A 20011-nucleotide genomic window follows, 5' to 3' on the forward strand; every position below is an offset into this window, starting at 1 on the left:
TCGATTAATAAAATATGAGGACAACTACGGATGTGACAACCTAGAAGTCAGGACAGCGGTTACCTTAGGGAAGAGAGAAGGCGTTTTGATGGGAAAGGCACCTGAGGAGAGTTGTGGTAATACGGGGTGAGGGTCAGTCATGGTTTTGAATTATAGTGATTCATCCATCCGGGTATTTTTCCCACATGAAATTTTTATATATGTGCTACAATTTACAATTTTTAATTCTTTAAGGATGAACTGGACAGCAGTCTCTGTTTTCACATGCTCCACAACAGTTGACCAATACTGCTATTATCTGGTCCTTGAATATAAAGTGAGAACTCAACTTTAAATACTTTGAACTTGGTGGGGTTTTTTTAAATATGTGGGTTGGGTTATTAATTGAATTGTTTAATGATTATATTCGACTCACATGTTCCATTTCTTATGGAATCAATTTTTGCTGTATCTTTCTAAAAAATTAATTTTCTTTGTTTTCCACTGAAATAAACTAGGTCGTAATGTTATCATATTTTTAAATTTCTGTCATATTGGTACTTTTGTCCTCTTTTCATCGTTATTATTTTTTATATCTACCCCTTTGAGGCTGATTTTTATTTTCCTGTATGTACTTTGTTTTGTACTTTTAAAATTTCTTACAGGGCTTCCCTGGTGGCGCAGTGGTTAAGAATCTGCCTGACAACGCAGGGGACGTGGGTTTGAGCCCTGGTCCAGAAAGATCCCACATGCCGCGGAGCAACTAAGCCCGGGCGCCACAACTACTGAGCCTGTGTTCTAGAGCCCGTAAGCCACGGCTACTGAGTCCGCGAGCCACTGCTACTGAAGCCCACGTGCCTAGAACCTGTGCTCTGCAACAAGAGAAGCCTGCATACTGCAATGAAGAGTAGTGCCCTCTCACCACAACTAGAGACAAAGCCCACACGCAGCAATGAAGACCCAATGCAGCCAATAATAAAATAAATTTTTTAAAGAACTCTGTAACAAAAGAAAAAACTTTAAAAAAAAGCAATAGAAAAAAAATTTCTTACAAAAAGCATGTATTACTTTTATAATCCATAAGAATCTAAAAAGTCTATTTCAAATTTGGGAGGAAAAAAGTCAGGCCTCTGGGAATTCTTTCATATGCGAAAAAGCACCTCACCAGTCAAAAAAATCTCACACTAATGTGTCTAGTTCACAATCTAACATTTCACAAATCAGATTTGTTTAAAATGTACTTCCGTACGTGAAAATGGATGTCACGTGACACCTTTTAAAATAAAAACGATGCAGGTACAGGGATGACTATCAAAGGAAGCAGATTCACCTGTGTGTCTGCATTGTCCCAGGGCTGCGTTGGCTCCTGTGCGGAAAGGGAAGCTCATCGACCCCGTGTCCTCACTGTCGGTCCTGAAGACACCGTTTCACTGTCTCCATGACCATCGGCTGTGGTGTCTGGAGTGGTGATTTATGACCTGTAAGGTTCCCAGATTACCATGAGGAGTAATCCCAATGTTTCTTAGGTGGATTGCATCCTAGTCATGTACCTCTTCCAGAGACTGGCTCCGGCTAAGGAATTTCACAAGAGCTACGTTCCCCCAAAACAAAGCTATTAGCTTCTCTGGACACACACGACCATAAAATGTGCTGGGAGCAGAGATTTGGACACAATTTCCAGTATTCATTTGCCTCTAAAAATAACTTGCCTCATCCCATAAACAAAGCACCGCTTTTCCAACGGATATACCAGAGATTTAATTGTTTGAGTCAAGTCAGGAAAAGACGCGTAGTTGCATTCGCTTCTACCAATTCACTTGGATCGGACATTTGTTGACTCCCCACCAGGTGACAGATGACATCAGTGCATCCCAGTAGCTCCTCTCCTTTGGCAAACTTTAATGAAGTGTGAGGCCTCACCCACTCCACGTGCCCTGTCTGCGGGCTTCGTGAGCACGCTCTCTTGCTCAGCACCCACCTGTAAATGCCATCCTCGAGGTCACTCTGCAGGTGGACCGCAGAGGCAGAGCCAGGACACAGCACCCTTCACTCCCTCGTCGATGCGCAGGGGGTAGCTGGGAACACTGCAGCCGCAGTGCAGCCACGATGTTCTCAGCTTCCTAAAATGGAACCTTCTCAGCTGCATCCTGGCTCCCTCATCTACACGGCCAACGTCTTCCTTTCGAGTTCCCATGCTTCGGTTGCGGAGGAGGCGGGGGAGGATGACGTCGCAGCATCCACGCCATCTGCAGCTGGCTGTTATATATACACCAGATTTCCGATCCCAGGATCCCTTCACTGGCTTCCTTTCACACGGAACAACGTCTCTGAGATTCCAGTTCAGCAGGTGGAGAACAGAGTTACGAGCCCGTTTTTAATTCACAGGGAGTTTCGATTTCCTCACTGAAAGCTGGCCGGGAACTTTCATTTGAGCTCTGATGATTTCGGCCTATCTTCAAGTTAAATAGACGTTGAAGGGTGAAAACAGGGAAATTACTGTTGAGCCGTAGACCAATTTTATTACAGGCTGCGGCAGAGTAAATGCTGTAAAGAGACAGGTAATAATTTGTGCCCACTCCGTACTCAGTACACATTGGTTGTGTTGGATGCAATGACTTGGGAAGGAGCCTGAATAGAAGCAGCTCTCCTCACTCTATCACAGTTGTGGTTTCTTCTGTACTTCTCGGCACTGGACCCTGTCCTCCACTGGACTTTCTAAGGGGGCACATTATTAGCTCCACTGGGACTTCTCCTCTTATTACTGCGTGATGTGTCAGACTGCACGCTGCACCAGTGGGACAGGAAGAGCACAATTACCTACCTGGTGGCCTTGACTGACAATTCAGAACTCTCAGGAAATACTTTCCCAGAAAATTATCTTTGTTCATGTTTCTAGGGGAAGGACGGGGAGAGGGAGTTTGCGGGCACGAGAGATGCTGGCACACTGAGAGCTGCATCCGGTGTCTGTCACTACCAGCGGCTAAATCCACACCTACCTCTACCCCCCTTCCCCCTGGCGAACTCTATACAGGGAGGACCTCTGTCCTGTCGCACTGTGCTTGGGCCACACGGGACGTCTTTACTTTCATCACTCATTGATTTCTTTGGAGAACTCCACTCCGCGGGACACAGGACACACGGATTCTCGTCGTGTAGAAAATGCACGACTGCCCGCTCAGAGAGCGGCGTACTCTGCCCATCATGGGACCACCGAGGGAACAGCACTGACCTCCTGGTATCGAGCTCCCGCAACGTTCCCTTCTGGCCTCCTCTACCCGACCGGCCGCATCTTCCCTAGTCAGGCCGGGCCCTCCTGGCAGCAGGAGACGCCTTGGCTCGGCCACAGCGTGGACACTCCCTCCTTGGAGGTCACAGTTCCCAAGAGAGGCCCTGGCTAAGCTGTGTGCATCTTGAAGGCAGGGAGGAGGGTCTGAGGTATCCCCAGGTACATAGACTAACACCCCCACATGCTAGGAGCTTAGTGAGGGTTTCATGAATGGATTAATGAATTAATGAATGAATGCACACATGCATTCCTCTTAGATTCCTTCTGCTAGTGGCAGTTTCTCAGGGGGAAATGTCAGTTGTGCCCTGGTGGACTCAGGGCAGATACAGAAGGAAGAGTCTTCCTGCCCTGACCAAGCACCTTTACACAGGATCGGATATCCATTTGCAGCTTTCAAGAGGGACATTATGGGACATTATGTTTATTCAATGAGCACTTACCGAGTGAGTCTTTTATGAGCTAGACCAGCGTGAAGCTTCTGGGACACTGTCCCAGAAAACCAGCCAGGGAGCAAGTCATCTTACCCAGCCTCTGCTTCCCTTTCTGAGCCCTTCTTAGGGCCGTTTCTCGCTGGGACTCCCCACTGCTCCCTCACGCCCCAATCTTCTTGACCATGACTCCCAAGCTGGCTCACTCCGCACGTGAATTAGGAAAGAGCTCTCTCCTGGAGGCAGGAGCTCCGCGTAACCTGTCCTCTGCTTTGGTTCCTGACTCTCTGGTGACAAAGTCGGCCGTGAGGGGCCGCCTGGAGACCGGTTCTCGAAGTGGGGTCCCCGGAGCAGCAGGCTCGGCTGCATCCAAGAACCTGCTGGCAATGCAGGCTCCGGGGCCCCGCTCCAGGTGTTCTGAACCAGAAATTCTGTGGGTGGAGCCCAGCGAGGGCATTTTAACGAGTCTCCCCTGACTCAGCCGTGAGCTAGATGGTGTGAACCCCTGCTCGAACCTAACCTAACAACCCCCTGAGACCCTCCTGGGTGACTCTGGCCAAGAAGGGCAGTTCTGGGGCTCGGACAATCCCTCAGGAGGGACGCATCTGAGTGGAGGCTGCGATGGGGGCAACAAGCACTGGGGACGGGAAATGGGGACACTGTGCCATCAGAGTCCCCAGGGGATCCGCACCGACAGGAGACAGCACATGTACGAGTAATTTGAAGGAACTGGCTCAGTTGTTTGTGGGGACTAATAAGTCCAAAATCCATCGGGCAGACCTGCAGGCGGGACCCTCGGGCAGCAGCTGTGCTGCAGTCCTGAGACCGAAAGCCACCCTCTCTGCAGGAAACCTCAGGTTACTCTGAAGCGACAGTAAGATAACAGAGGGTCACCTGCTTCACTTAGCGTCAACGGACCGCAGGTGTTAACCACCATCTACAACATAGCTCCCCAGCAGCAGCCGGGTTAGTGTTGGGTTAAACCACAAGTACCCTAGCCCGGCCGCCGTGACACATAAGACCACCCACCACAGACTCCAGGGTGGAGATTTTCTGAGGACCAGCATCAGAGCAGACGGTCCCATCTAAGGCTGCAGTTCCCCAGGGACCCCAGTCCCAGCAAAGGCAGAAAACCTGAGGCTTCAGCACTACGTCTCAGCCCAAGGATCACATGGCCCGAGCGTAACATCAGATCGATTTTGCTGCCGACACAAGTAACTGAAGTCACAGAAGAGTTATTGAACAGCTACTAAAGGCACAAAATCAGGCACTGGGGATATTCAGTATGTAAGACAGAATCCCTAACCTGAAGGTTATTGAAAATCATTAGCATAATTATTAAGGAACCTGAGTTTGATGAATATTTATTAAGACACTGTGTTCTTCATTAGCCTATCTACTGCTTTAATCATTTAATGACATTAATTCCACCCCCCCATCAAGAGAAATAGTTGAAGAATTATGCAAGGGGGCATAATCTCCTTCCCCGACATTCCTGGAGAAATCTGGAAAACAGAACAAGCACTTCCGCTCCCAAATTTCATTAGGAAGCTCAACTGTCAGAAGGTACTGCACAACGCACAGGGTAAAGAGGAAGCGTGAGTGCCAACTTGGAGGGTGTGGCTTAGACACAAGGTAGTGGGTGAGGGATTTGCCTCTTCCGCCCCCATAGTCCCCATCGCCAAGTTCCGGGGCACAAACTGTTCCAAAACGTTCCCTGTGCCCACCTAGCAGCTCCACGTCTGTGCAGAAACAGTGAAAAGGGGGAGGACGGGAGGTGGAGTCTGGCCCCAAGGCCACGACGTCCAGTCTGTGCCTGAGGCCGGAAGCACAGAGGGGACAAGACCCAGGATGCTAAGTTCAGGGCGCAGTAAGCTACCCTTTGTAAACAGAGCCACTCCCTCTAATCAGGGCCTCACTACTCCACATGTGATCCCCTGGAAGCTGGTGAGAGACGTGCGAGCTTCGGGCCCACCCGGACCCACTGGATCCCAAAATGCACTTTATCCATATCTGCAGGTGAAGCATCAGCATATCAGGACACACCGGAGAGCTGCCAGTGGGCAGACGCGAGGAGGTGAGCAGAGGAGAGCTGCAAGGGGGAGGGACACACCTTCTCCTCTCAGACACCCCTCCTTCTAAAAATATTTAGAGATTTAAGCCTGTAAGCCTAACAAAACCAACCTAGAGTAGGGGTTGTGCTACTCAGAGGAGAACCTCAGCTCCTGGGGAACTCAGACACCTTGCCCCCCGGCCCATCCTCCACCCACCCCGTCCCCGACCCCATCTCCCCACCCCCTCACTCACTACACACCCCATCCAGGACCGCAACACACGCACGTTTTCTGTTGTCCTTCATCACCTTCCCGGGCTCAGTTCAGCCACTGCCTCCAGTCTTCCCTGACTTGGATCAAAGCATGGCAGTTATTAAGTTAAAGCTAAGGTAACGGCCGCTTCCACGGAGGGGGGCGCTGGTCTGCTTTCGCCCCTCCTAGATAGACAGGGTAAGAATTAACCTCCCGGCTCACGCCAGCCCTCGCACTGCACCGAGAGGCCCCGTGACCCACAGTGATCAACTCTGGAATCCACTGCTCCTTTCAGGGGTAGGGAAAGACTTCGACAACTAAGGGAGGTTAAGAAACCTGCCCAAGGTCATAGAGCCAACACGTGTCAGAACCAGGTGTGAGCTCAGACCGTCCTGCGTGGGCCGGTACCCTCCAGGCCAGGCCGTGACGCATGAGGCCTCCTAAACTATGACCCATAAATATCCCTTCCAGCCCCACTGCGAAGACAAGTGCTTCTTGCTAGACTTTCGCACAAAAACATGTTTCACTCTATTTATACAGGACGGCAGGAAGTATACACACCTAGGGTCATTTACAAAGGGAAAACATTATAGGTTGTCATGTGTGAAATCAACTAAACTGGGTCCTGTAACATATTAATTTAGAAAAATTAGTAACAATGACCTGTATAATGTACAAACTCTTTCGATGTTATTTCGACAAACTGTGCCCACCTGAGCTGCCGGGCGACACCATCACAGCCTGTTGTCCAGGACTCAGACACATGCATCGCCCCTAACAACACACAGTAGTACTGACGGCACCTGGAAACACCTCCTGCCTAGCGGGTACCAGCTGGCGATGCATATGCTACCCAGGCACCAGCACGGACTGAAAACGGGAACTGCCGAGATCACTGACAAACATCAAAATGATAAGATTGCACCCCAAAAGGCCTGTAAGTGAGAGCCACTGTAACAAGGATAGTATATTTGACTCCACTGAGGGAAAGGAGAAGCACCCCGGGACTCAGGGGTGCAGCCTGCCCCTCATACTTCTCCCCGCCCTCCCTGCTCTCTGAGCCCCCATCCCACCCCCACCCCCACCCCCCCGTCTCCGTTTCTCCCCTCTGACTCCCTCTGCCTCACCCTCTCCCTGGCCTCCACTTTCCCTTTTCACACTCTTGTTCAGAACCTTTCATTGATGCTGAGCATTTAGATAAACGAGCTTCCTCCTCAATGTGAAAATCAGGTCTGCTGAATATTGAATAGGAAACCGCTGGGGATTTCTTTCACATCTTTTTCATACTTTTTTTTCCATTTTCTTTCCTCCCTTCAGGCCCTTTTTTATGCTCTTCCCCTGACCCGACAACCTCAATCTTACACAACAAAAATCAACCCGTATTTCAAGGTCTGTGGCGTCTTCCCAGCTCCCGCCCACCGAGCCCGACCCTAGGCCGGGCGGCTCTACGACCGGCTTTACCAGCTAGTGCGGTACCTCTTCAGCTTTGCATCTGCAGCCCCCAAGGCAGTGCCTCAGCACCCAGGGCAGCGCCTCGCCTGAGTAGGTGCACAATAAATGTTTGCTGGCTTTCCTTCTTAGGGTCACTGGTCGTTGCTGAGGGGGAAAAAGCTTTGCCCTCTGTGGTTTAGGATGAGTGCTGTGAGGTATGAGCAGGACGTTGCAACAGGAAGGTCCCACGGGCTCTGAGGTTCAAGGAGAACCCACGCGGCTGAACCCCAGAGCCCGCGGGGAGTCAAACACTCACGTTCACCTGCCCTTTCTCAAATTTCACAGGCTTGAAGGCAACCCTCAGTAGTCTGGCCAAGGAGCCGTATGCCAACTGCTGCACGGGGCCAGGTTTCAAGCCCACACAGAACATCAAGGAGGACAGTTCCCTCCGCGGTCCAGCCACCCATGGATTGGTGGGGGGACACGCCACACACATGGTGTGATCCTCCCCGCTGTGATAAGGTTTTTAACATAAATCACAGTGATTACGACACATGGTTATAATTCCTAACATAACAACACCCTCGCGGAATAAATGCAATGGTGACATAAATCCGTGCGATTACATCACCTGCTCTCTGCCTCCAGAATGAAACTTAACCTTTTCCTAATTCCGGTGTGGAAGGAGTTCCATTTTTGCCCCCCCCACCCCCCCATCCAACAAAGTTTTGCTACCTGGGGACTTTCTCCTACAGAAAGCTTTGAGAATCTCTTTAAAAGATAGTTATAAATGTCCCATAATTATCTCCTTGTGCAAGAGAGAAGAGAAGAGCCTCCAGCTCATGTTGGCCTGTTCGGGGCGCGGAGAGCACGTCGTGAACAGAAGCATCAGCTTGGCCACTTCAGAGAGCTGCTGCAAAAACAAATTCCTCCTGCATGACCATTCACTCCACTTACGCAGAACGAAAAATCGGGGCAAATTAGCAATTTAGTTGTGGAACAGTGGCCAACAGAATCTTATTACAGAAAGAACGCATCTTGTTCTGGAAAAATGGGCGGATGGGGTTTATAAACCTTTATGAAATACCACTTAGTATCTTATTCCATGACAACTGCAATTTCTTGTGACCTAATCCAAGGCAAGAAATCAATATGTATTGGAAAAGCACAAGAACCAGGGGCAACAGAGGACCACTGGGGTGTAGGTTGTATGTAAATAAAAGATCAAATAATTTTTATTGCAGGCCCCATAGTCTAGTTACATCGGAATTTAACAGTAGCGTTCATATTACCATGAACTAAATTTCAGATTTTTAAGTATTTTATTACATTATAGCAACATTGATAGAATTACAAATAAAAGGTACTAGAATCCCATGACTTCAACAAATCAAATTGCATTTATTTGTCCATTTTTCCTTCTGGTCCCTGCTAAATAAAAATACATAACTTTTGCATAGCTTAAAGCGCACTTCAGTGAAGAAGTACCCGACATTTTAAATCAATACAGAATGTCTTTTTGTTTTTGTTTTTGTTTTGCGGTACGCGGGCCTCTCACTGTTGTGGCCTCTCCTGTTGTGGAGCACAGGCTCCGGACGTGCAGGCTCAGCGGCCATGGCTCACGGGCCCAGCCGCTCCGCAGCATGTGGGATCTTCCCGGACTGGGACATGAACCTGTGTTCCCTGCATCGGCAAGCGGACTCTCAACCACTGCACCACCAGGGAAGCCCAATACAGAATGTTTTAACCCCATCATTTTGACCCTGAGGATGTTTAGACTCTGTTTATCAATAAAAACATTTTCCTTAGAATTTAGCAAGATTAAATGCCATTAAATCAACATAATCCTTTGAACAGCTTTCTAGAGCACACAAGTAAACTGTGTGCATATTTTCATTTTCATCAGGACCAATCCCTTTCCATGTATATTTCACAGCACAGATTTAATGCACTGATTTTTTGGGATGCCTATCAAATTTAACAAATTAACAGTTTTTTCATCACTAAGCATTTTCTTACATGCTCATTATTACTTCCAAGTCTAATGTTCTCAGGTGATGATTTAGCTACTATCAGTCTTATTTTGGGTTTACGATTTCCACCAAGTATAAATTTCCCTAATAATGTATGTAATCAAAATATCACTGCAGCTAAAATGGTCGAGTCCAGACACTCTGCTCTGTTTATGCATACATTATATAAATAGACTTCTCTTTTTTCTCGTAGGGGTAATCACCCATGACTGACTGAAATCCCCTTAGTAACTCAGATTACTCCTCAGGCTTCCTCAGCTGATGCTTTGAGACCTGCTTCAGCTTCCCGGTAAAAACAACAGAGGTGGGACCAGGTGAGATCAGATTTAACTCTGTGTATCTCTGTGGGGCACCTAGAGGCCGGTGTCGGCACAGCACAGGGAAGAATACTCAGCAAGAGTTATCAGAAGAGGGAGTATGTTGAGACCTCCCTGGCGGTCCAGTGGTTAAGACTCCGCGCTTCCACTGCAGAGGGTGCGGGTTCCATCCCTGGTCAGGGAACTAGGATCCCGCATGCCGCGCAGTGACCAAAACATTAATTAATTAAAAATAAACAAATACTGTATGCTGACAACAAATACTGTATGCTGACACATATATATGGAATTTAAGAAAAAAAATGTCATGAAGAACATAGGGGTAAGACAGGAATAAAGACACAGACCTACTAGAGAATGGACTTGAGGATATGGGGAGGGGGAAGGGTAAGCTGTGACAAAGTGAAAGAGCGGCATGGACATATATACACTACCAAACGTAAGGTAGATAGCTAGTGGGAAGCAGCCGCATAGCACAGGGAGATCAGCTCGGTGCTTTGTGACCGCCTGGAGGGGTGGGATAGGGAGGGTGGGAGGGAGACGCAAAAGGGAGGGGATATGGGAACATATGTATATGTATAACTGATTAAATTTGTTATAAAGCAAAAAAAAAAAAAAAAAAGTTAATATCCCCAGTAATGGTACAAATTGGCCAGGTACAAACTGTTAGGATACAGTGGGAAGAACACAGCATCACTTCAGTGATATTCCTGACAAAGATGAATAATATCAGGTAAACAAATTGAGAGACATTCTACAAAGTAATGAGACTGTAATCTTCACAAGTGTCAAAGTCATGAAAGTAAAGATTGAGGGACTGTCTCAGACTGAAGGAGACGAAAGATGCTTGACAACTAAAAGCAACATGTGACTGTGGACTGGACCCTTTTGATATAAAGGACAGTATTGGGATAATTGGTGAAATTGGAATTGGGTCTATAGATTAGATGGTAGTAATATAGCGTCCTGACTTCAAAAAAAAATAAAATAAAATAAAAAATAAAGAACACAGGGCTTCCCTGGTGGCGCAGTGGTTGAGAGTCCGCCTGCCGATGCAGGGGATATGGGTTCGTGCCCCGGTCCGGGAGGATTCCACATGCCGCGGAGCGGCTGGGCCCGTGATCCATGGCCACTGAGCCTGCGCGTCCGGAGCCTGTGCTCCGCAACGGGAGAGGCCACAACAGTGAGAGGCCTGCATACCGCAAACAAAAAAATAAATAAATAAAAATAAAATAAATAAAGAACACAAACACGAGTAAGGATTGTTTGAAAAAAAAAAAAGAGGGAGTATGTTTCTGAGACAATGAGGGTCATGTTTCTAAAACAGTTAAAAATGGTGCCCAAGTTGAGTGCCCACCAGGGATGCCGGCACGTGGAAATACTGCCCAGACTGTCTTTTTTTAATAGTGGTAAGAACGCTTCATCTAAGATCTACCTTCTTAATAAATTTTTAAGTACGTAATACAGTATTGTTTGTTAGCTACGGGCACCATGCTGTACAGCTGAGCTCTGGAACTTACTCATCTGGTGTATTGATAACTGGAACTTTACACCCACTGGACAGCAACTCCCCATTCCCCCCTCCCCCAGCCCCTGGAAGCCCCCATTCTACTCTCTGCTTCTGTGAGCTTCACTATCTTAGGTGCCTCATGTAAGTGGAATCATCCAGTATTTGTCCTTCTGTGACTGGCTTATTTCACTTAGCATAATGTCCTCAAGGTTCACCCCTATACGGCAGGATTTCCTTCCTGTTTTAGACTGAATAGCATTTCATTGTACGTATACACCACGTATTCTTCACCATTCATCTGCTGGTGGATATTTAGGTTGTTTCCGTATCTTGGCTGTTGTGAATAGTGTTGCAATGAACGTCGGGGTGCAGAAACCTCTTCGAGATCCTGATTTCAATTCCTTAGGCTATATACTCGAAGTGGGATTGCTGGATCACATGGTAGTTCTATTTTTAATTTTTTGAGGAACCGCCATGCTGTTTTCCATAGCAGCTGCACCATATTACATTGCCACCAACAGTGCATGAGGGTTCCGGTTTCTCCACATCCTCACCAACACTAGTTGTCTTTTTGGGTTTTTTTTGATGGTAGCCACCCTAACAGGTGTGAGATGACATCTCATTGTTGTTCTGATTTGCATTTCCCTGATGAGTCGGGTTGAGCACCTTTTCACATACCTGTTGGCCATCTGTATCTCTTCTTTGGAGAAATGTCTATCAAGGCTTCCACCATTTTTTAAAGCAAGCAGTCTGGGGTTGTTTGTCTGCTTCTTGCTCTTGAGTTGTAGAATGCCCATACTGTCTCCCAGAGGCTTTCTTATTGTGCTCTTCACACTTAGGTCTACGGTCTAGCGGGAATGTGTTTCTGGGCACGGCGTGGGTGGGTTCCTTTTCTTTCCTCCAGGCCGCCACCTAGTTGTCCCAGTGTCAGCCATTAAAGTCCCCTCTCCTCCTCTGCCCTGATGCCACCTTTACCATCACACACGTGTCTGTGTGCGTCTGTTTCTGACAGGGTCTGGGAAGGCTCTGCCTTCTGCTCCGTTTGTCCCTTCTTTCCTTGCACCAAGGGGCACCCTCGTACTTCCCGGCTTTACGCCGAGCCTTCCTCATGGGAGAGCAGGCCCTGCTCCTTGGCTTCTTCAGAGTGACTGGGTTTCTCTTCGTCTTCACATGGGTATATGCCAGTTTCATCGGTTGAAGGCTTAACCCCTTTAAACAGCTGTATCCCTGCCAGGCAGGACTGGCTTCACTGTACGTACTTATTTACGTGATGCTGTCTACCTGACGGCATTTTCTCGAGTGTTGAATGTCCCCGATGGTGCTTATACCTCCCGGAGCAGTGGGGCACACGGCAGAACCCAGTCTACGGATGTGGCACAAGTGAGGCCACCGGCTTCAGACACAGGCAGGTCCTGGCTCTGTGCACCTCTGGGGGTTTAACCTCTGAGCCGCGCTCCTCACAGGATGATGTCACTATCGTACCATCTACCCCACAGGGTTTCCTTCAAAAGGTACCTGTAAAGCTTGTTGCACAGTGCCTGGCACACGATAAGCTCCCAGTTTTTGTAAACGGAAGTTGTTATTATTAATCATGGTGAATTGCTCGCTTTCTCCGAAGGCAGCATTAAGTCGGTGAGAGATCACAGGTGTTTCATCTCAAGTCTGTGGACACTTTTCTGAAGCAGACACATAAAAATGAATGTATGTCTTACACCCATTTCACTGTGACTCAGTCACGTGACTGTATGTCAATCAGCAAACACACGTTTGCCTTTGGTGCAGTTCCTGGAGTTCACTGTATCCCCTGAGAGGCTGGAAAGTGAAGTGAGAGGGTGAACTAAGGTCAGCAGTCCTGGCTGAGGCTGAGCCAGTTCAGGAAGACTCCAAAATCCCACCTTCCAAAAGCAAATCCCAATTTCTACACATTTCTCAGAGGATGCACTCATCCTGTGTGTCATTTTCAGGGACAAAGCGGCATTTTACGTGCACCTGAAATGATACGTGTGTGAGTCCGAGTCCGTGCCCGAGTAGCCGTCTTCTCTCGCTCCGCTGAAGGGCCCATCACTGTCTGTAGCTGGCCTCTTGGCCCACTGTGGCCCCAGACCAGCCCTTCCTTTTCCCAACCTCCCAGCAGTGGGATATGCATCGCAGAGCCGCTCCTGACCACGCCTTACTATGTTACTCCACAGCAGCCCCTCACTCCTCTGGGCACCCTGCCACCCACCCGCACCACCCCACCTAGTGCTGGGTCCTACCGTGCTGGGCTCAGTGAGCACGGCTTTCAGCCCCAGTGGCGTCTGCAGCCCAGGGCTTGCCGAGCGGGAGCTCATAGAAAATCCAGGTGTTATCCCTTGAAACCGCAGGAGACCACAAAAGACGCCCTGTGCTGAAGCTGGATGCCATATTATTCCACATACAAAATACACCCGGTGTGTAAGACCAACACTTCTGCATGCGGTTTTTTAAAGGCACCTTTCTTTACACTACAAACACTGGAAAAGCATTTTTCACAGAGTGACCTTCCTGTGTGAACATTTTCTTCCTGCAGCAGTTACAGCCATTAGACTTATAAGGAGATGTTAATAAAAATAATAGACGGGCCTCCCTGGTGGCGCAGTGGTTGAGAGTCCGCCTGCCGATGCAGGGGATGCGGGTTCGTGTCCCGGTCTGGGAGGATCCCATGTGCCGCGGAGCGGCTGGGCCCGTGAGCCATGGCCGCTGGGCCTGCGCGTCCGGGGCCTGTGCTCCGCAGCGGGAGAGGCCACAGCAGTGAGAGGCCCGCGTACCACAAAAATAAAAAATAAAAATAAAAAATAATAGACAACTATCAAGTCACGTATAAAAATCATCTTTGCAAAGGCCAGTCAGATCTTTGGTCTGATTTTAAATCAGACAAGATTGTACATGTGGAGTATACTTCAAATAAAAGTATGTCTCTTTGACTGCACACTAGTGGTAGGTATGTTTCTCTGTGTGTAACTCACACTTGCTTCCTTTGCCAACTGCATAAGGAAGGGTTTGCACCCGTTACTCTTCTTGAATTGATTCAACTCAATGAGCCCTGCTCCTCGATCCTCTGTATTTAAGATATCCCAGCATAAGTCCTCTCGCTTTGCACACAAAGAGGCTTCCTGACAAAGGACTATGATTAGCAAATGCTTTTATTCCATGCCCGATACCGTAATTTCAATACATGTAATACTAAGATGGCCAGCCCCCAACAGGGCTAACTTATTTATACCGAACAGAATCTGTGGACACTCACAACATGCAGAACAAACACAGTGTCAGTATGTTAATCCTTGAGAAATCCCACCTTCCCCCACGTCCCTGCCTGCAGCAGGCGGGGTGTGGGACCCACATGGCCCAGGCGGGGTGCAGAGGCTGCACACGCAGGCGTGGGGGCCCCCAAGGCACAAGGCGCTGGGGCCCCGGCAGAAAGAAGAGCGTTTCCTCAGGGCACAGCACCCCACCACAGCACACGGGAACCAGAGAGGAAGCGCGGGCCGACAGGAAACTGGGTTGGGATGTAGCCTTTCCAGGTCCTCCACTGTGGACTCACTGTCCTCTCCTTTGTTAACAATACGTATCTTGTGGCAAGATACTCTGAGACTATGTCAGTATCCTGTTTCTCATCACACTTTCACCCACTAACTTAGCGCTGATGATTCTTGCTGTAGTTTTGCCAAATGGTGAAGATGAAAACTTTTTTGAAGACTAAAATTGATAACCCCAGAGACTGGTGTGTAGGGTTGCAAACTGTTGCCTGAAGGCCAAATTCAGCCTGCACCTGTTCTGGTAAATCAAGGTTTTGTGGAACATGGGTCCTTCACTTGTGTACTGTCCGCAAGTGATTTCATGCTCGACGGCACAGCGGAGTAGGTGCAACAGACACCGTACGTTCCACAAAACCCGAAACTACCGTTGGTTCCTTTACAGAAAAAGTCTGCCAACCCCTGCCTTAGAGAAAAGACTGCATTTATGAAGCAGGTACAGAATGTTTTATATGGAGCTAGAAAAAAATTCATACAAAGTAAAAGCCTGGTCATCAAAATAAAAAAGAAAATTAGCTAAAAGGGTTGAAAAATGAAACTGAGACACTATTACAGAAAGCACAACAAAGGACTAAGAGACAGAAGATGGAAAAAATAAGAGACTTCACAGGATCAACCCAGAAAGGATTATAGCTGATTAATAAAAGTTACAGAAAAATATAGCAGAGAAAATACTGACAGATTTTTTTAACCCATAGCTGAAGTACACAAATTCTTAGATTAAAATGGCCCATAATGAAGGATAAAGACCCACTCCAAGGTACCGAGCATAAATTCCAAAAGCTTCCAGAGAGAAGAGAAAAAGAACAGAGCACGTGCAAAGGAAAACCAACCAAAATGGCGTTATATATGTCAAGGACAACCACAGGATAAATGCTCAGGACAAAATGTCTTCCAGGTTCTAAGAGAAAATATTCTTCCTGCTACAATTTGTACCCGATGAAACTATCTAACAGACGTTCTCAGAAATTCATGGATCCCCAATGCATCTCTTGTGTCACTTTCTTAGAGAACTATAGGAGAACAAGTGCCACTGAAGAAAGGATATACAGCTGACCCCTGAACAACATCGGTTTGAACTGTGCGCATCCACTTATACTTGCATTTTTTTCAACAGTACATACAACTGCACTACACAATGTGAGGTTGGTTGAATCAGCACATATTGAGGAAGCTCGGATATGGAGGGCTGACCTCATGGTATACCCAGATTTTCAACCGTGTAGAGGGTCCACACAGGCATTGTTCAAGGGTCAACTTTAAATCAAGAATGAAGACAAGATTCCATAAGGCAGGATTCACACAGGAAACTTCCCAGGATGTGGGCTGTCCAGTAGGGCTAGAGAGTAGTTTAGATTAAAGCAAACAGAGGCAGATCTCAGGGGATGAGCCTGGGTGGGGAAGAAGTAGTAGAATTTAGAGATTATCTGACATGTTTAAGCACTTGGGGGGAAACACTGACCAACATATGAAAGACTGGACAGATCTTTAAGGAAAATTTTAGGTTCGTTGAAAACCATGTAAGTAAAAAAAGAAGGCAATTACTAATCCAAGAAAAATAAAAAGTTGTAAAAGAGAGAAGCATCACTGGGAACAATATTATAGCCATAGTAACAAACCACGACAACGTATTTTCAACTGCAGGAATTATCTGGTACGATGCAAGAGGGGAAGCAGCTGGCGTAAAAGAGAGATGTATTTTATCTACTGTAAGTCAATATACGCCAAAATTGACAGATCCAGAAACAGCCACAGATTATCATTTAGAAATATGAAGACAAATAACAGCTTTACAAAGCTGAACATTATCCCAGACCCGTGAAAGGGCAAGTGGGGGCGAGGCTGAGTCTTCCAGCATCACTTGGTGACGTGTGGTGTGCGTGCACGGCTTTGGGGAGGCGCCATGACGGTGACTACCTCGTTCACCCCTCCCTCAACACCGCCCAATAAACTTTCCTTCAGAAGTTAGCTCAGATGGGAAGGACTCTCACCCCTATCAATCCCTGCCTCCTGCACGCTCCCACAACTGCTGGTATATCCTTTATGGTAGTTTCCATGGATGTAACAAACAGCTACTGAGGATGGATTATGAGCCTGGCATCATATTACCTGGACCAGCCGACTGGGATGCAGACAAGTGTTGTAACTGTGAGCCCCCGCCTACGAGTTTCCCCACGGTATTGCCAACATGAATTACCCGGCTCCCATTCCGTCCAAATACCATTCAACCGGGGATAAAGAGAGCAGCACCCTTTCTCCAGGGCTACCTCACTTCTACTACTGTTTTCTAGGACATCTAGCCCCTCCACCATCTAACCCAGTGAGTCTAAGGAGTCATCCCACACTATTCTGTGGTTGTTTCCAGTTCAGTCCTGCTGGTGACGCATGGCTTCCACCACCTGCCCCTCGGGGCATCTTGTCCTCTTCTACCTTCATCTTGAGCTCAAGGCTCAAACCACTGCCTCTCCACCCCCCAAATGCCACTCAGGTGGGGCAGGTGCTCCACATCCCCTCACTGGCAAGACCATGAAGTAGCATCGCCCCGTGCTCTCAGTGTCTGACACGGATCCCAAATTTCTCCCTCCCCAACATCTGCAGCCCAAGACCTAGGAGGGCAGGAGGGTGAGGATGGCTTCAGAGTAGGGATCCTTTTTACTCTCACGTTTCTTTGGTCGAGAACCTTTTCTTTTATTGCTGTCTTCAAGCTCTTTATTCTATACACAAACACCTCTCAAGAGAAAACTGATCAGATATTTCAATAAGAGAAGAAGAGAGATAGAGCGGGGAGGAGTTTAATCGTGTATGCCCCTGTGGGAGCAACATGGCATTTCAACAATCACTTCTGAGAACAACTGTAAGTGGGAGATAAAAATATGATAGAAAAAGACAATCAATACAATCTCAAACAAATTTAGAACCAATCCCTGAAAAACGTGATTACATGAATGTTAATTTGAACCGCAGGTGTCTGCCGATCCTCATTTCTGCAGAGGGAGTGTCCTTCCCTCCCTGTCCCACTGATGCAGAGCTGGGTGTCTGAACTGCATGTGCATCATGCTTTGCTCTTCTAAGGGATAACAACTTCCTCTGATGATTACAGATGTATCTTTCCTTGTGAAGCAGGTCATTTGTCTATTATACTTTGCTTTATTGAACACTAATGTGGCTGCTAAATGCCATGAATATAGCACTTTCTAATTTTAATGAATACCATGAAGTTCACATTTAAATATATTTCTTTATTTGGGGTTCTAACCAATAAAGAAAAAATCCTACATATACAACACACATACACACGCGCACACACACACCCTCAAGAGAAAACTGATCTGTTTTCAGTCTGATCCGTTTTCTTGTTTTTTTAAAGTGTAAGTGCAGAAGAGAAGCAAGTATCTTTTTTCTTTTTATTTTACATGAATTTCCACTGTGATGTGCTATTTTCACGTTTTTAAAATTTAACTTAATCTTCTAACCTTAACTTTAAAATGACTCAGAAATCGTGATTTCTAGTGTGAAATAAGAGGACATCGAACAGACTACTGCTTTATTTTAACTTCCAACAAACACCAAGAACAAAACCAGTTAGTCCAAAATAAACAACCAGCAACAATAATTTGCCACCTACTGCTAATGCTCAGTATTTGGTCCCAAACCAGTGGTTTATCTTTGCCACCCGCAGGTAGAGCGCCAGGCTGACGATAAAGTACTCTCCCGTCTCCTCGATCCACACCAGCTCCAAGTGCACCCTTCCCTCTGCGTCTGCGTAGTCCACACGGTACATCTCCCCCAAGAAAGTAGGGCCATCAGAGGGCCCGGGAGAGGGTCTCATGCACACGGGGGAACTGAAACACCAGAAGGGTTTCCCATATTCTTCCAAAAGAGTTAAGTCCATTATAGAGCAACTCTACAAAATAAACACAGATGTTCGCAAGTGTAAGGATAAAATGGCCAATTAGAGCTGACGTAATAAATGTAGACGGAGCCTTGTCATGAGGATTAAGTGAAAGAGGAGGGAGAAGAGGAAAAAGAACAAAATTACAGGAAGAGGGAACAGCATGTGACAAGCACGTGACAGTCCTCGGCGCGGGGAGGTGGGGAGGGCGGCCAGGTCAGCTCCGGCCATCACTGAACTGCTGCGCCCGCGCACAGCAACCGGCACCAACAAACGCAGAGACTGCCTTTCCAGTGGTCAGAGCTGGGATAAAGCTTTGTTTCCTGTACAATTACAACACTTCCCTTCCCAGCCCACAGTGGGAACTGAATGTCTGCTTCTCGATTACCAAGGAACACAAAACAAATAATATTATTTTTATATTATGCTGACCCTTTAAGTCTGCCATGTTGACATTTTGCCTTTCTTGGTCCTCAAGGTCCATTGTGACTTCAACATTTTAGCACGTGTTTCTGTAAGACTCATCTAAATGCATTTTAAAAAGTCAGGTCTGTGCTCTTGAAGACATGAAATAATATTCCTTTGTATGTGATAAATCTTTACCAAGGTTTAAACAACTGCTCACAAATAAACAGAATAAAACATCTCATTATATCAAATAGCAAGTGGATCAAGAGAGAACCCTTAATGATCCCGAAGTGCTTGCTTTTCATGCTCAGCAACAACGCTGCTCTTGGCCTCGGCCATCACCCCTAGTCATTGTCACAAGGCACCCGTGCTCGTAGGCAGAATTAAGCCAGCTTAACTGGGGCCCTCTTCATCCACAGCAGATGCATCCTGTGGAAATCCTGTTCATCCCACAACACACAGATGGAGAGGGGTGACAACCAGGGCACCCACGGGCACAGGGATCACAGGAGAAGCAAGACTGCGTGAGAACCCTCCTCCCCCCGTTCCCCCCGCCAGTCCCCGGCCACCACATCCTCCCTCCCCTCCGTGTGGCTGGTTTGTGATAGAGGTAAAAATTGATTTAACTGTTCAAGGAAAAATCTGTATGCTGGAACTTATAACTGCAATAAACTTTAAATTGGTGCCCTAAGATGTAATTGAGAAGTAATTAAGATGTTTTTGAGTAAATGCTACTTGCCTGGTCCAACCTACGGCTCCACTCTTTCTCCACAGAACGAACAGCCACAAGGACTTCGAGGGAACAGAGGGGTGCAGTCAACACCGCTCAGCCACGTGCTGCGGGCCACCTACCCGCCAACTCCACCG

At 47.4% G+C, this 20011-nt stretch overlaps 1 protein-coding gene across 3 annotated transcripts in view; it reads right to left on the reverse strand.

Annotated features, from left to right (window-relative positions):
* FBXO15 (F-box protein 15) overlaps window positions 1–20011 on the reverse strand; it is a gene marked incomplete at its 5' end in the record, with an annotated part of 124435 nt that overhangs the window by 62444 nt on the left and 41980 nt on the right. For 2 of the 3 annotated variants that reach the window (XM_081253474.1, XM_081253472.1), the window contains one exon: window positions 18037–18748. In XM_081253474.1, the coding sequence (XP_081109600.1) occupies window positions 18479–18748 (270 nt within the window). In that variant the 3' untranslated portion in view covers window positions 18037–18478. Of the gene's footprint in view, window positions 1–18036; window positions 18749–20011 lie in introns of those variants that run through there. The other variant, XM_081253473.1, reaches the window with a different exon arrangement.

Source organism: Mesoplodon bidens, assembly GCF_964165515.1.
Source record: "Mesoplodon bidens genome assembly, chromosome: 13".
Lineage (NCBI taxonomy): Eukaryota > Metazoa > Chordata > Mammalia > Artiodactyla > Ziphiidae > Mesoplodon > Mesoplodon bidens.